Raw genomic sequence first — 18,156 nt, 5'->3', positions numbered from 1 at the left:
GAACCAACGGAAAAAGGAAGACCTTTCTCTCTCTCTCTCTCTCTCACTGTCTAACTCTGCCTGTCCAAAAAAAAAGAAAAAAAGTGAATTTTATGGTGAAGAGAATATTGAAAGATGCATATTGTTTTTATGTTCTTAGAATTGTATCTAAAAATCACATTGTTTGTTAAAAACTAATTAAAAATTAAGAAAAACTTGGACTTACTAAGGCTCTTACAGGGAGACAGAAACCTATGAGTTCAGTGTTCAAAAGAACATTTTGTCCTGCCTTGTGGAGTGTGTGTGTGTGTGTGCCTGTGTGCACAGGTGGAATCACTTAGCAGAAGTCTAAGAGAAAGCAATGATTCTGTAGAAAACAGCCCATCTTGGACATCTGAAGGCACCTCCTGCATGGCATGCCCTTGGCCTAGACAGACTCATCTTCAAAGGCCTCTGTCTCAATGGTATCCTGTTTTGCTTTTCAGGAGGCAGCACAGGCACTTCTCCAACCACCTCCAGCACTGGGACACCATCCCCTTCGGCTTCTTCTCACCTGTTATCTCCATCCTGTTCTCCTCCAACTTTTCACCTGGCCCCCAACACCTTCAATGTGGGCTGCCGGGAGAGCCAGCTGTGTAATCTAAACCTCTCTGATTACCCACCATGTGCCCGAAGCAACATGGCTGCCTTGCAGAGCTACCCGGGGCTGAGTGACAGTGGCTACAACAGGCTCCAGAGTGGCACTGCTTCAGCCACTCAGCCCTCCGAGACCTTCATGCCTCAGAGGACTCCATCCCTGATCTCAGGAATACCAACTCCTCCCTCGTTGCCTAGCAACACCAAGATGGAAGCTTATGGTGGCCAGCTGGGGTCCTTCCCCACTTCCCAGTTTCAGTATGTCATGCAAGCAGGCAATGCTGCCTCCAGCTCCTCCTCACCACACATGTTTGGGGGCAGCCACATGCAGCAGAGCTCCTACAATGCCTTCTCCCTCCACAACCCTTACAACCTCTATGGATACAACTTTCCCACCTCCCCTAGGCTAGCTGCAAGCCCAGAAAAACTGAGCGCCTCTCAAAGCACTTTACTCTGTTCTTCTCCTTCCAACGGGGCCTTTGGCGAGAGGCAGTACCTGCCCACGGGGATGGAGCACAGCATGCACATGATTAGCCCTTCGCCCAATAATCAGCAGGCGACCAACGCTTGTGATGGCCGGCAGTACGGGGCGGTCCCAGGCTCCTCCTCCCAGATGTCTGTACACATGGTTTAAAGGCCATGGAGTCCACGGCAGTCAAGACCCCAGAGTCTCCATGGGCAGATCCTCCTATCTGGGAGCCCAACACCTTTGGAAAACAGGAACTTTGTATTTTGTTTGCTGGTTTGTTTTTCTGGAGGAGGAAGACGCATACTCAAGAGCAACAAGAGACACTTGTAGGCCACTGAAGGATACTTGCGGTGCATCATCCACAACTCAGTGGTCCTTCTCCTGCCTTCCCAAACCTTAGTGTAAAGCATAGTCTATGCCAGAGTGGCCTTTGAAGTGACTGACTCATCATTTTATAATAATGTTAAGGGAGATGCTAGCGTGTAGCAGCCATGAAAAGTTACACACACAGACCTACCTATACATGCACACATACATGCACACATGTGTATTCGTACATAAACTTGTGCAAACACAAACATACATGTACCCCAACTCTGAACTGGGTGAACTCTGTGGAGGGAGGCCCAGAATGGGTGCTTTCACCAAGAATTTGTCAATGTACAACACTAGATGGACTGGGCCAGCCGTTGCTGCCAGCCTTTCTCCCCTGCAACTTACCCTGCTTCTGGAATGAACCATGCATCCTGGAATCCTTACCTGTTGATGAAAGTGGGAAGACATCAGAGTTACAACTGGACTTGGCTTCCTGACAAAGATCACTCTTAATCTCTGGCTGTCTGCACTCCCTATGCCAGCATTGACGTTCCCAGTGGTGCCTGTGAAAGAGGGAGTCAGGGCGGCTGAGCAGGACAGAAAGAAAGAGAAAGAATAGAGGGCAGAATTGATTGGCGAGCAGGACTGGGAAAGTGTGAGCAATGGTGGGAGTTTTGATTCACCAAGGAAACGTGGTTTTGGTTTGTTCTCCCACCTGCAGGTTATAGGAAGAATCTTGGCATTACTGAAGAGTGAACCTCCCAGGGACACTGTATGATCAGGGCACTGCGGGCAGGGACTGGAGCAAGTAGTGCTTCCTGATCCCACATGACAGATGTGACCCAGAAGGGAGGTGCGCCACGTGGGAAGTGCTGATTCCACAGCATGCAGCCTGGCTGGGGAAGGGGAATAGGAGTGTGAAGAAGGAAGAGTTTTACCATCCCCTCAGATGACACCAAGAGCAGTGGCAGTAGTAGCCTGGTCTCCGCATGCCAGATCCAGATGCCCGCCCTGGACCTCCTGCCTGTTAGCCCCTGTGGCGGGAGAAATCCCATCTTGGTCCAGGGAATCACAGATGGATCTTCTCCACTCTTCCACCTGCCCTTAGATCTCCATTTTTATCAAATAGTTCTTTGCATTTTGAAGTTTGGGTTTTTTTCCTTTATTTTTCCTTTTCCCTTCAAATCCTTTAATGATAAGCAAACAAGTGAAGCTTGGTGCAAGCTACAATTTTTAAATGGTGTGGAAATGCAAATAATACCAAGTAAAATAATACAGATATTATTGAGATTTGTGGTTTTGAAGTGTTGTAGATAAATGTATTTATGTGCCTAGTGGGGAATCCAATATTATGAATATTAAAAAGGGGGCAATAAAAGGGTATGTAAAATATGTATGAAGAAAAGGTGTATAAAAATTTGCCCTTATGCACGGAACTCTGTTTCTAAGTGCCAAGCACAGAAAGCCGCTAAATAAAACCTTTGCAATTGTGTCCTGTGTGTTTGTTCCTACAGAAGAATCACATAACAGCTTTATGCATTTGTATATTGTGTTACAATGAGCATAGCACTCGTGGATGTACTATTCTGTATGAGTCTTATCAGATCACATGAAATAAATATTACCAACCTCATTTTACCATTAGGAACTGAGCCAGAGGGACAGGTGAATTAACTAGGATGGTACCACTCATCGTAGAGGGAGCGAGGGCTTGAAACATAGTCCTTTCTGTCTCTCAGGAGATGTTTGCATTCACATTAGTGGCAGAAACCTGTACAAGACTAACAGGAATCCTCATTTGGTTGATATTTACCAGTGAATGCACGGTGTGTTTCATGCGATTGTCTCAGGTAACCCTTCCCCTACTCCTTGTGAGCTAGATGTCATTTAATCACTATTTCATAGATCTGTAAACAAGGTTAAAGGGTTAAATACTTGACCAAAGGCTCTCAGGTGGTGAGTAACAGGGCTGACTGGCTGATCTTAGGGTTGTGGAATCAGCTCAGTGTTGTTGTGCTGGTTCTAACAGCCCTATGTGGCACTTTGACGATGACATAGTTAAGGGGTTGAGCCAAGGGTGCCTCTGAGGCTGGATTTTACTCAGTATTTTTAGTCATAAATTTGTACTCTCCTCCTCAAATGAATCATCACAATGTGGGAAGAGTGGTTTTTTTTTTTTTTAAAAAGATTTATTTATTTGAAAGGCAGAGTTACAGAGAGGGAGGGGGGAGAGAGAGAGTGAGAGAAAGAGAAAGAGAGAGAGAGAGAGATCTTCCATCCGTTGGTTCACGCTCTGGATGACCGCAATGGCTGGAGCAGGGCCAGGTTGAACCCAGGAGCTTCTTTTGGGTCACCCACATCGGTGGCAGGGGCCCGAACACTTGGACCATCTTCATTGCTTTTCCCAGGCCATTAGCAGGGAGCTGGATTAGAAGTGGAGCAGCCTGGTCACAAACCAGTGTCCATATGGGATGTCAGCATTGCAGGTGGCAACTTTACCCACTATGCCACAACGCTGGTCCTGGGGGAGTGGTTTTGAGTTGTCGGCACAGAGTGACAGCTTTGAATGGTAAAGGTATAGGGCTCTGCCTTTTGAAAGTGCTTTCACATATTATCTCATTTAAACTTCATAATTAGCATGTCAGGTGGACAAGGCAGGAAGTGTTTCGAAAATGGGGAAGCAAGACTATAAAGGTTGTGAACTGCTTGCACTTGAGTGGCTGGGAAGCAGCAGAACAAAACTTGGAATCTCCCGCTCTTATCCCTACCCCTGACAGTTTCCCAGGGAGAGTTCACCGGCAATCTTCCTGTGGCTTCCTAAACAACTGCATATGCCCAAAAACAACGACAAAAACCAACAGACAAAAAACCACCCCAATACATGAACCCTGTGGTTTATTTCTGAGTTAGCAGCACACCAAGCATTGTTCACTGGTCTGGAACCTTTCAGGTTTTAGGTAACGGAAAATCAAAGTATGCCAAGCAAAGAATTTGAAAAAAATAAGAATAATAATTTCAACACTTAGATAAGTGTTAAGTACAGAATATTTCTTTCATTTGGGTTCATCAGAACAATCAAAGCCAGTTACCTGAGTTATGACATAGGTTTCCATCTGGAATGAGAAAGTAGTAAAAATAATTTTTTAAAGATTTATTTATTTATTTATTTGAAAGAGTTACAGAGAGGCAGAGTAGAGAGAGAGAGAGAGAGAAAGAGAGAGAGAGGTGTCTTCCATCTGCTGCTTCACTCCCCAGATGGCCACAAAGGCTGGAGTTGTGCTGATCTGAAGCCCAGAGCCAGGAGTTTCTTTCGGGTCTCCCAAGTGGGTGCAAGGGCTTAAGGACTTTGGCCATCTTCCACTGCTTTCCCAGGCAACAGCAGAGAGCTGGATTGGAAGTGGAGCAGCCAGGTCACAAACCAGCAGCCATATGGGATACTGCCACTGCAGGTGGCAGCCTTACCTGCTACGCCACAGTGCTGGCCCCAGAATAATTTTTTTTAAAACACAAATGTTTCTTTGAATATAAACATCTTCTTGCCAGGCTCTTCCCAGTTGTCTTGAATGAAATAGTGAAAATTCAGTGTAATTGGCACCCTGATTAACTACAAAAGGCTGTTCACTACAAGCGTTATTCTTCTATAGGGTCAAGTGACTCTCTTGCTCACTTTTTTCTTGGGAAAACCTGTCTTATTCATTCTCAGTGACTTTGACAGTTTCAGGCATTTGGCAGAATCTCAGTGCATGCTTACTCTTACTGCTAGATTTGTTGATCAGATCCATTTTCAAGGCTATACAAAAGGGCTGAATTATTATTCACTCCAAATTAAAGGGTTTTAAATTAGCAAAAATCTCTCCTTCATATAATTGTGATAGATTAATGTAAATTTAACGAGATGGACGCTAGCAAGCATTCATTGCAGATAGTTGAGGATAATGAGTGAATAGATGCCATAGTGTCTGTCTTTAAATTTCTATTTCTCACTTTTCAAGCAGTCGTGAACGTATGATGCTTTGAAAATTCAGAGAAGATGCTTGGTGCAGGAAGCAGGTTGAGACTGCTTTCATTACAGAGGTGGGTGTTGAACTGAGCATTCAGAGGTGTTTGGAATTCTTGTAGAAGTAAGGAATGGTGAGTTAAGAGTGAAGGAACATTTCAGAACACAATGAAATAGATTTGGAGGAAACATGAGAATATCTTTCAATTTCAAATGAACAATTAAATCAAGGTAGAGACATTTAGTATCTTCTGTGTCCTGAAGATTAATGTCTTCTGTGGAATCTCTTTCTATCAGTGGGATTGTGGGGAGCTGGGATTCAAAGCAGGGCTGCTTGGCTGATGCCAAATGCTTGATTCGTTGCTTAGTACTTTGAGCATTTTAGAGAAACTCCGCTGTAACCATTTGCTTTCAGTAAACTAAAGGAGAATTGTCTTCTAGAGGAAACTTCATCACAAAGGTAAATTTTTTTAAAGATTTTATTTATTTATTTGAAAGAGTTATACAGAAAGAGGAGAGGCAGAGAGAAAGAGACAGAGATTTTCTATCCGATGGTTCATTCCCCAATTGGCCGCAACGGCCAGTGCTGTGCCAATCTGAAGCCAGGAGCCAGAGGCTTCCTCCGGATCTCCCACGCAGGTGCAAGGGCCCAAGGACCTGGGCCATCTTCAGGTGCTTTCCCAGGCCATAGCAGAGAGCTGGATCAGAAGTGGAGCAACCAGGTCTTGAACCGGCGACCATATGGGATGCTGGCGCTTCAGGCCAGGGTGTAAACCCGCTGTGCCACAGCACTGGCACAAAGGTAAATTTTAACTGCAGCTTGTTTTTTTTTTTATGTTGTTCAGTTGGAGAAATTGGTCTCTATTCCTATCACTAGCTTCCTTCCTTTATTTCATTCAATTTGATAAAAACTTATTCAATGCCTAGTGCATCAATTACTGCTCTAGGGAAAGAGGACCTAACAGGGAACAACAGACACTACCCTGTCTTCAAAGGAACTCATGATTGGTGGGAGACAGACACTAAACACACTAGAAAGTAAATGAATAATACAATTTTGAGTTGCAATGGCTACTTTGAGGAAATTAAAAGCAATAGGATGAATGAGAGTGAGTGGGGAATGATGACAGAGGCTCGATTGATATGGTTTGCCAAGGGGGCTGTGCTAAGCAGGTGATATCAGAGCTAGTGCACACATTATCTTAGAATTTTCTTACTCAAATGCATGCTGGGGCAGTTGTATCTTCATTGAAAGGTGTGCTGTGGTCACCTAGCATCATCTGAGACCAGGCACTTTTGCCCTTACAGTGGCATTCTAGCATTGACACTCACTTGCCCGTGCCTTCTGGGACTGGGGACATTTCAAAACTGCAAATCTGGATCTGTCTTCGGCATGGGTCCAGTAGAGCCATATTTTCATGACTTCTTTAGCAGACTGTGAGCAGCATTCCTTCTAACTGACTTTGGTAAAAGATTAAAACTAGTGATCAAAAATCAATAATAATAATAAAGTTAATAAGGAACAATAATTAAAGAGACAAACTTATTAAATATAGCTCAGTACAGTGTTCTCAGAAATTTTTTTATATAGTATGAGGATATAGGACATTTCTATCTTTAGAGATTTCTCAGCCTGGTTGAAGAATCAAGATATACACGTACTAAATAGTGAACATAAAAGCACGAAATTGGTGGTAAAGACCATATATGTGCTTCCAAGCTTTGGAAGGAAACTAATTTTTAGTGAGTGTTTATTACATGATACACATTGTGCAGTGCAGTATCATATAAGTATCATATAAGCCTTGCAAGTGCCCTGCAGGATCTGTATCTCAGTCCCTACTTTATTGATGGGAAAACTGAAACTCTTAGAGGTTTGGAATGTGCACAATGTGCACAGAGCTTGCAAATATCAAATGTAGGGCTCCAGCCCAGGTCTTTCCACTGCTATAGTTCTCCAAAACTGAGATTTATAGGAACTGTAATAAAGAGAGATTGATTCATGGAGAAGGTCAGAATTGAACTGTACTTTTAAAAAAATGTTATTTAAGGTATGCAAATTTCATGTATACAGATTTAGGAGCATAGTGATACTTCCCATCCTACCCTCACTTCCACCAATGCTCCCACCCTTCCTCCACCTTCCTCTCCTAATCCCACTCATAATTTATACAATGATGTACTTTCAGTGTGCTTTATACTCATAAAATTAACGCTACACTAAGAGTTCAACAAATAGAAAAAAACTATTCCGTTGTATTTTGAATAATTCATGGAAGCTATAAAAGCTGAGGGAAGAGGAAGGTGTCTCAGTGTGAGTGTGGGGACAGCACAGTGAAGACAAGAGTTCTCTGTGGGACAATGAGCTATGGCAGTGGTCTTGCAGAAGAGAACGTTCACTCTCAAGTCAGATTCCACAGTGTGCTCCCTGCTGCTGCAGGCACCGGGACTCCTTTTCCTGTGTGAAGTAACCTGGCTCTGCTACTTGGGCAATTCAGGATTTCCTCCAGTGTTTCCGTGGAAACCTTCAACCTGGAAAGGACCAGCAGGGGCTGGGACGAGTCAATCCCCACCCCTTCCTAACATCCTCACCCCTGTCCAAGCCAGGGCCCCAGGCATAAACTCAGCTGCCACACTCCCTGATTGAGGCTTTGTATAGGGCCCCTTGCTTCCTCCAGCCAGGCCTGCAGTGCCATATGGGATGGCTGAAAGGAGACCTTGCTGCTTAAAGCCGAGAAAACATTCATCATGTTTTCCTTCTTAGCTCATTTTATTGCTTATAACACTCATCTTTTATGGACCAGCCTAACGGTATTTCCCACTTCAGATGCTTCCTTCTCACACTTTCTACTTTTATTGGACTTTATTGCATGACCCGCAGAAGCACAGAAAACCAAAGGGGGGTTGAGTCATTTTTACTATTTTCCTGCAGTGACAGCAAGGTGGACAAAGGAGACTGTCAAGGGATTGCCAAGTTTGCCTCCAGCAGCTCTCATTCTAGGGAAGTTTCTGGGCCCTGTGAAGAGAATTCTTTGACATTCCCCATCTTGCCACACTGCACATCCTTTCTCCACCCACGGACAGGTAACACCACTTTTAAGCTGTCTATAAATGATGTAACATATAAGCTTCCCCAGTCAGAGCATATTATTGCTTACTTCCTATTCATTGCACACTCCATCATAAGATTCCTGGTTAGGTGGCTCTTCTCCAAGTAGTGGTTCAGAAAAGCAGCCTCCTTTCATTTCACAGCTCTCCTGTCTGCAGCACATAGCTTGGCACCTCTCCATTCAGTTAGAGGATGGAGAAGGAATGAAAATGTGAACATGATGCGACTCTCATCTCCACATTATAACGATTAGAACGCCAGTGACCAAGAGTAACCGCAAGGGAAGCTGAGTGCTTAGGCAGAAAAAGCCAACAGAGCTGTTAAGCATTAGAGAGTCTCTGCCAGCCCCTGCACTGATCTAATCTGCTTTTCCTATAAACTTAGCAGGTAAGGATAAGGCTAACTTCTAGTCCCAGCTTTGCTGCTGCTATGCGAAAGAATCTGGAAAAGCTGACTTCACCCTACTGGAGTTCAGTTCATCTGTAAGATGTGTCTTTCAGAAGGATTTCCTTCCCATTCTCCTAATATTTCTTGAGGATTCCTGAGATTCAGAGTGAGCTTTTTTTTCAAATGGTAATAGCTATAAGGCAAGAAACATTTATAAGGTGCTTTATTACATGCAGCTGAGTATTTTTGGTACTCAGTCTTATTTAGTTATCAGCAGCAGCGTTATGAGACTGATATTACTACTATAACTACATTGTAGGTGAAGGAAAAAATACAAAGAAGCTGAGAATCTTAATGGAGGTCACACTCAGTCTGACTTTAGAGCCTGCCCTATTAATTAATATACAATAGATTAGTTGGTTAAAGCATACTCTGTAATTTAATTTAATTTTAAAATTTATATAAAAGGAACAAATTCCATGTATTTAATATATGCAGTTTTTAGAGCGTAATGACACCTCCCACTCTACCCTCCCCCCCATCCTCTCTCCCATTCTCCCTCCTCCTTCCTTTCTTATTTTATTTTTAATTTTTGCAAACTTAACCCTCCAGTAAATAAAGAATTCAATTTGTAGTAAGCAGAAAAACCACTGTTCCTCAAGAGTATAGACAAGGGTAAAGCACACTTTTATTTAAAAATTTTTTATTATTATTATTTTTAAGATTTTATTTATTTGAGAGGTAGAGTTACAGACAGTGAGTTCCAATGGTTCACTCCCCAAATGGGTGCAACGGCTCGAGCTGTGCCAGTGTGAAGCCAGGAGCCAGGAGCTTCTTCCTGGTCTCCTCAGAGGGTGCAGGGGCCCAAGCATTTGGGCCATCTTCTACTGCTTTCCTAGGCCACAACAGAGAGCTGGATTGGAAAAGGAGCACCTGGGACTAGAACCAGCGCCCATATGGGATGTCGATGCCACAGGTGGAGGATTAACCTACTGAGCCACAGCGCAAGTCCCATACACTTTTAAAAATATTTATTTACTCTGAGAAGATGCTGAAAATGCTGTAGATGAGTCATGGTCTCTGACTTAAGAAGCTTGGAGTATAACAGGTATCACCTTTCGCGTGGCTTCATCTAGAAAGATTGCAAATATGACACACGTGAAGACACCTCTAGAGTAGGAGGGTCACACTCTACTCAGCCTAGAGTTGCTGCAGGTCTTGGGATGACTCCTCTACTCCAAGGCAGGAGCATGGACAGCCTGTAACGTAACGTTCTTTGCAATCCCCAAATGTCCAATCTGTTTGGAAGCCATATTCCTATGTGGCTTCTAGACTGGGTTTCTGGAAGCTGCTTTGTCTAACCCTGTGACAGTGCTGAGGACTTTGACCTCAAGATATTGCTGCTGAGAGAGGAGCCTCAGAGAGTGGGGCACCTTGTGCAGTAAACCGATAGCAGTGCCAGTCTCCTTACCAATGAATCCTTATTTCAGAGGAAATATAGCTCTCCTGTGGTGCAGACTGATTCCCAGAAACCTGTAAGCAAACTACCACAGCTTCCATTTCCCATTTCCAGAGTCTGCTGGTCTACCAGGGTGTCATGCTTCATCATCAAGAGCATTTTTCCTAATGCTGATTTCCTCTCTTTACAGAAACAGCTTATGTACATTTTCTCATCCAAGCTTTTCTTTTCTTTTTAAATTTATTTGGCAGGTAGAGTTATAGACAGTGAGAGAGACAGAGAGAAAGGTCTTCTTTCCATTGGTTCACTCCCCAAATGGCCGCTACAGCCTGCACTGCACCATTCCGAAGCCAGGAGCCAGGAGCTTCCTCCTGGTCTCCCATGCGGGTATAGGGGCCCAAGCACTTGGGCCATCCTCCACTGCCTTCCAGGGCCACAGCAGAGAGCTGGACTGGAAGAGGAGCAACCGGGACAGAATCCAGCGCCCTGACTGGGACTAGAACCCAGTGTGCCGGTGCCGCAGGCGGAGGATTAGCCTAGTGAGCTACAGCACCTGTCCCTATCATCCAAGCTTTTCAAGTCTCACCCTAACAAGGGCTTACTCTCCTGAAACATGTTCAGGACAGGGATTCCTTACCTGTTCAGAATCAGAAGATTGAGGCCTTAGTAAAATAATCAGGTCAAATGCCAGAGGATCCAGGGTTGGAAAAATTCATTTTTTTCTGCTCATATCATATGCAACACTCTCCAAGCCTTAATCACTCAGGAAGATTCTCTATTATACAACTGAACAGTGCTATTGTCAAGCAAACTGAAGTCATTGAGACTGGCAAAAATGATCTTTGGAGCTCCCAGTCAGTATCTAACACAGATGCTTTCCTGTATGCTTGAAATGTGGCTAGAAAGTTGAGAAGATAAGGGATCCATACATCATATCAAGCAGTTGGGTTTGATAAGGCCCATGAGACTCAGCATGGCCTTTTGGAAAGGTTTATTTTATTTTATTATTTTATTTTTTCAGTTTTTAATTGTGTCTTTATTCATCTTACTCATTAAAGATATAGTTGTTTTAAGATCCTATAAATAAAGTGATCACTCACTAACATGGGATATAAGTCACACCTATTAGCATTTTTTTTTAAAAGCAGTTATGAGGCTAGTGCTGTGGTGTAGCCGGTGGTAGCAGGCCACCACCTGCAGTGCCAACATCCCGGGTGGCTGTCAGTTCAAGTCCCAGCTGCTCCATTTCCGATCCAGCTCTGTGCTATGGCCTGGTAGCACAGTGAAAGATGGCCCAAGTCTTTGGGTCCCTGTACCCCTGTGGGAGACCTGGAAGAAGATCCTGGCTCCTGGTTTTGGATCGGCTCAGGAATAGAAAAGCCCAGGAATTGTAAATTTCTTCCTGTCTCATTTAGACAGGCCTTCATGGTTGCTGCATTCTTGTGAGCAAGTAAGATATCATCTAAATAATGCATGACCAAGCACTGATCTTTAAGTGTGCTGGTCACATGAGAAACGTATCTCTGGCAAATGGCAGGGCTGTTTTTCATGCCTCGTGGGAGTACTGTGCACTGAAATCTTTTTGCGGGGAGCTGGGAATTGGGCTTCCATAATGTAAAGGCAAAGTAGGCCTTATCCTTCTTTGCGATGGGAATGGAAAAGAAGCAATCTTTGATATCAATGGTAACTATGTGGCATCTGTTAGGAGTGGCCCCTGGATAGAGAATGTCAGCCTGGAATGTTCCCATCTTTTTTATGATTTTGTTGATGGCTCTCAAATTCTGTAGTAGCCTATATTTTTCCTGTTTATTTGGTATCACAAAAATGGGCATGTTGTGAGGGCTAGTGGAGGGCTCTATGTGTCCCTTTTCCAATTGTTCCATTGTGGCCATCTGGGGAATGAACCAGTGGATGGAAGATTCTCTCTCTCTCTCTCTCTCTCTCTCTATATATATATATATATATATATATATTCTTCTCTATAGCTCTGCCTTTCAAATGAGTAAATAAATCTTAAAAAAAGCAGTTACTTCTTATAGGAGTATTAATACTTACACAGTCGTTACAAGAGTGTCAGATATAACAATATATACAATCTAAATGAGACAGACTGGTTAAGAATTTACATAGTGTAAAATATACACATTGAAATTTAGGCACGTGGACAGATGCATGCATGGGAAGGGAACCCCTTCAATGATCCGTCCTGGGCCCAGATGCAGTAACACTGCTTCTCTCCTCGGACAACTTGCACCAACAGATACAGGTATCGCAAACACATTTCAGCACACAAAGTGGATTGTGTCCTGCTATATGTGGGGTAGCTTTGATATTTCTGTGATACTCACAAGGAAACAGTAACAGAGTTGGGTCAAACAATAGTTCAGAGATGGCTATCTGGAGATAATGATGGATAGGTGAAAAAAATGCTGTTTAACACAGACATAGAATAAATTGAAGAACAGTGATTATAATTAGGGTGAACTGCAGTAATGCTCCAAGGACATACAAAAGAGCCCACTGCCGCATAATGCAGAATACCTATGGAATTCTGGAAATATTATATCCAAGTAAATGGCTCTGGACTGTTAGAAAATAATGAACAGTCTAAGATTTAGAGTCTAAGGCATGAGACTGTTAGCTATGTGGGAACTTGGTTTGATAAAAATTACTTTGCAGCTCAAACATCATGGAGACAAACAGGGCATTCATCATCTTTCCATACCCTTATATCCATAATTATCCCAGAAAGCACTGCAGGAGCTCAAGTAGAACTTCATCCCTCCTGCATATCTGAAGAGTAATATCATGTATGACCACATCATTTTCACACCGGAAACCTGATGACGTGAATGTGTGCAGACACTTAACCCTCCACAGTAAAAGCCAAACATGGAGTGAAAAGGTCACTTGTGGTAAAGTGTGAGATGTGTGGGGAAAGCCAAATCATAGAGGAGCTACCTATGCAGGGCCAAGTCAAGCAAGATTCAACAGGGGCTGCCTTGCCTGCCCAGGCATTTCGTAAGCCCTCACTCAAGGGGGCTAACAGGGCCCAGAGATTCAGAATTATGAGTTATTTAACTTGGCCTTTACCATGACTAGCTCTTTTGTGACTTGGCTGTTCTTGGGGATGTCACACCTTGAATCTATTGGACTTTACTGAAGAGTATTTTTTTAGGTGCAGTTTATGCTTTCAATGACATAATGCTTTCTGTTTAGAAAAATCATTAAAGGAGAATCAATAATAGGGTGTATTCATTACAGTTCATTATCATAGAAAAATGGCTGCTTGGCAAGAAATGGTGCTGTAGAAACACAAGTTTCACTAGGACTTGTTGTTGCAAACAAAACTATCCACCTACCCCTCAACTGCATTATTCAGTAGACCCTGATCAGAATGAGTAACATTAAGGAGGGGATGAAAGGATGGTAGGGTAGCCTTAGATTTAATTGAATCTACTTTTGACTTTAGCTATTCTAGATACCCACCACAAGAAGCTCAAAGGACAAGGTCTGTAGGAATTTTAAGCCTTAGGCCTGTCATCTATTCAAGGAGAGCATCAGTTTAACATATCATCCAAGCTCAGAATGGAGTACTGCTGTGATTACAGGAGACCGGGGAGTTAGCCTGAAGACAAGATCCAGAAATCTGGAACAATGAGAAATGAGCACAGAGTCTTTAAGGCCTGGAGGCAGTGACTCTCCAGGAGTCTGGTCTTCTCAGTTTTATAGGACAGGAGATGACAGAATGAAATGTACACCCAATTGACTTTCATTGACATCCCCCTGGAAGCATAGATTTTATTAGAATGTTTTGCTATTAAAGAAACTTCAGTCTCTGGGCCATATCCAATGCTTTTTATGCTACACCATGGAAGGCAGCATACAGGGAAAGCATTCTAGACCTAGAGAAAGGCCAGGGTTTGAACCTTTGGCCAAATTATTCATTAGCAGTAAGATAGAGACCACACTCTATCTCCTATATTGTTAGAGAATGTTAGGATAATGCAACCAGAGCCCTAATCTCGGCATAACAGGTACTTGATAAATAAAGTTGTGTTGGTATTTGTTTATCGATCTCCCTAATTGAAAATAACATGACAATAAAAGCTTTTTCAATATAGTGATGGTTAGAACAAAAGGGCTGCCTGCTCCCCTGAGGCTGACTAAGAACCTGTGAACAGTATGGATCTCATGTAGGTCAGTTTGCAATTGGTGGGAAAATGCTCTTGGTAAAATAGATACCCAGTAATGCCAGATTGAGATTTCACTGGATCACTCGTAATGATGAGCAAAGAACAGTAGACTCAATTGTCAGTTCCACCACTAATCAGCTGTTAGGATAGTTCAGGACTTCCAGGGCCTCAGTTTTCTTCTTTGAAAATAAAGATCACATGAGGTGATTTCTAAGGTCTTTGCCACCTCAAATATCCATGAAAGAGAGCTGAGTCCTGTCCACAATTTGTGACCAATCTTTGGAGTAGATTCAGTTTAAAGAAGTGAGTGAAGTAATGCTATAACTAGTACTGAAACAGTATTTTTACACCAGGTGTTTCTGTGTGGGTGCAAACTGATGAAATCCTTACTTAGTATATACTGAATCGATCTTCTGTATATAAAGATAATTGAAAATGAAAAAAACACTTGGTTTTAAATTGGAAATTGCATAGAAAATTAGTCAATTTTTAAAAAATATCATGTAGGATCTCTGTCCTTAATGTGCTGTACATTTTGATTTAATGCTATGACTAGTACTCCAACAGTATTTTTCACTTTGTGTTGCTATGTGGGGGCAAACTGGTGAAATCTTTACTTAATATATACTAAACTGATCTTCTGTATATAAAGAAAATTGAAAATGAATCTTGATGTGATTGGAAGGGGAGAGGGAGAGGGAAAGGGGAGGGTTGCGGATGGGAGGGAAGTTTTTTTTTTTGGGGGGGAAGCCATTGTAATCCATAAGCTGTACTTTGGAAATTTATATTCATTAAATAAAAGTTAAAAAAAAAAGAAGTGAGTGAATGGGGGCCGGCACTGTGGTGTAGTGGGTAAAGCCACCGCCTGCAGTGTTGGCATCCCATATAGGCACTGATTCCAGTTCCGTCTGCTCCACTTTCGATTCAGCTCTCTGCTATGGCCTGGGAAAGCAGTGGGAGATGGCCTAAGTCCTTTGGCCCCTGCACTCCCTGCATGGGATACCTGGAAGAAGCTTTGGATTAGTGCAGCTCCAGCTGTTGTGATCATCTAGGGAGTGAACCAGCCAATGGAAGGCCTCTCTCTCTCTCTTCTCTCTCTCTGCTTCAGCTTCTCCATAACTCTGCCTTTCAAATAAAATAAATAAATCTAATAAAAAAAAGAAGTGAGTAAATGAAAGGTCAGTAATGAGTTGACAATTTGAGTAGAAAGCGAAACTACTTTCTATTGAAATAGCTAAATATCTTCTCCCTTTATAGCCAGAACACCGAGAAATACGGAATCTCAAAGAAGACATGACCATTGAGCATCTGGTGGAGAAACTTCTAGATTTGGAATAAGATCCCAAATCTGTCACTTTCTATAAAACAGAAGCAATGATAACTTCATTTAGTTACAAAAGGGAAAGGACTGGATTGCCTGAATTTGAAAAGTATTTATAAATATATGCTCCCCAATAGGTGAATGGCACTTAAGGACAAGGGGAGGTTTACTCATTTGTTTTTTTTTTTTTTGAGGATCATGAAAATTTATTTAGCAAAAAGTTTAGTATAAAAATGCAGAGAACCAACTTTTATATCATAATAAAACAGGGACAAGGATTTATCTACTAAACAGCCATTATTTTATTCATTCCAAGCTTTTTGCATGAGTCTATTTCAATATTGTTCTGTTGCCCTATTTAATGCCATTTTCACACATTCCTTTATCACAAAATTCATATAAGAATCAAATCTCCACAACACTCATTGGATATATATTCCATTATTTAATTTCAATTACAACTTCTTGTGCATACATTTTTTCAACTTGGGAGAATGAGTTCTGCTAATGGTGTCCATTCAGTAGGCTATGAGATTTCTTCAAATTTTTCTTTTTTATATTCTTGATGGTATATGACACTATAAATTCATTGACATGATATAATGAAGATTATTTTCTTTATTCACCTTTTTAATTTACAAAATCACTTCTTGATTATTGTAACAAAATGAGATGCAAAAGTACATAAAACAAAAATAAAAATTTTCAGGGTCAGTATTGTGGAGTAACTGCTAAAGTAGCAGGTAAAGCCACCACCTGAGATACTCGTATCCCTTAAGGGTGCTGGTTCATGTCTCAGCTGCTCCACTTCTAATCCATCTCCCTACTGATGGCCTGGGAAAATCAGTAGAAGATGGCCTAAGTGTTTAGGTTCCTGCCACCCATGTGGGAGACCCGGATGAAGCTCCTGGCTTCAGCCTGGCCCAGTGCTGGCCTTTAAGGCCATCTGGGGAGTAAGCCAGCTAATGGAAGATTTCTCTCTCTCTCTCTATCTCTCCCTCTCTTTTTGTAACTCTGACTTTCAAATAAATAAATAAAAATCTCAGTTAGTTGTCACCGATCAGGGAAAACAAATGATATTTGTTGAAGTGAAATGGGCACTATGAGAAACAGTGACTTGATCAGCTCTTGTCCTGACTGTTGTTGTACAATGTAAATCTTTATCCATTTTAGTATTTTTTTTTTTGTTCTAGTACTAGTGGTTGAACTCTGTAATTAACACACAATTATTCTTAGGTGTTTAAATTTTAACTGAAAAGTGATCCCTGTTAAATATAAGAGTAGGAGAAAGAGAGGGAGGAGATGTACAATTTGGGGCATGCTCAATTGGACTTGCCCCAAATGATGGAGTTATAAACGTGCCAGGGGATTCCAATACAATCCCATCAAGGTGGCATGTACCAATGCCATCTCACTAGTCCAAATGATCATCTTCAGTTCACAATTGATCACACTGATAGGTCTAAGAGTCAAAAGGATCTCACAAACAAGACTAGTGTCTGCGAATACTAACTGATAGAACCAAAAAGGGAGAGAACGATTCAACATGGGAAGTGGGAGACACAGCAGACTCATAGAATGGCAGATGTCCTAAACAACACTCTGGCCTCAGAATCAGTCCTTAAGGCATTCGGATCGGGCTCAAGAGCCCATGAGAGTATTTTAGGCATGGAAAGCCAACACACTCTGGAGAAAAAAAAAAAAAAAGAAGACCTAAATGAAAGATCTCTGTGAGTGAGATCCCAGTGAAAGATCTCTGTGAGTGAGATCCCAGTGGAAAGAATGGGGCCATCAAAGAAGGAGGTACCTTTCTCTGAAGGGAGGAGAGAACTTCCACTTTGACTATGGCCTTGTCGAAATAAGATCAAAGTCAGCAAGCTCAGGGGGCTTCCATGGCCTTGGCAACTCATGACTAGAGCCTGGGGAGATTGCTGATGCCTTAAACAAGAGTGTCAATTTGTTAAATCAACAACAGGAGTCACTGTGCACTTACTCTTCAAATAGGATCTCTGTCCTTAATGAGTAGTTCAATGTGAATTAATGATATGATTAATGCTCAAACAGAATTTGCACTTTGTGTTCTGTGTGGGTGCCAACTGATGAAATCCTTACTTAGTATATACTGAATCAATCTTCTGTATATAAAGATAATTGAAAATGAAAAAAAAAACACTTGGTTTTAAATTGGAAATTGCATAGAAAATTAGTCAATTTTTAAAAAATATCATGTAGGATCTCTGTCATTAATGTGCTGTACATTGTGATTTAATGCTATAACTAGTACTCCA

General features: G+C 42.1%; 1 protein-coding gene across 3 annotated transcripts in view; it reads left to right on the top strand.

Annotated features, from left to right (window-relative positions):
* TBX15 (T-box transcription factor 15) overlaps nt 1-16,309 on the top strand; it is a 140,767-nt gene extending 124,458 nt beyond the window's left edge. For 2 of the 3 annotated variants that reach the window (XM_062192060.1, XM_062192061.1), the window contains one exon: nt 465-3,029. In XM_062192060.1, coding sequence (XP_062048044.1) covers nt 465-1,249 — 785 coding nt within the window. In that variant the 3' untranslated portion in view covers nt 1,250-3,029. Of the gene's footprint in view, nt 1-464; nt 3,030-15,804 lie in introns of those variants that run through there. The other variant, XM_062192062.1, reaches the window with a different exon arrangement.
* The last annotated feature ends 1,847 nt before the right edge of the window (nt 16,310-18,156 follow it).

This window comes from Lepus europaeus, chromosome 5 (assembly GCF_033115175.1).
Source record: "Lepus europaeus isolate LE1 chromosome 5, mLepTim1.pri, whole genome shotgun sequence".
NCBI lineage: Eukaryota > Metazoa > Chordata > Mammalia > Lagomorpha > Leporidae > Lepus > Lepus europaeus.
This window is presented reverse-complemented; position numbering and strand designations above follow the sequence as displayed.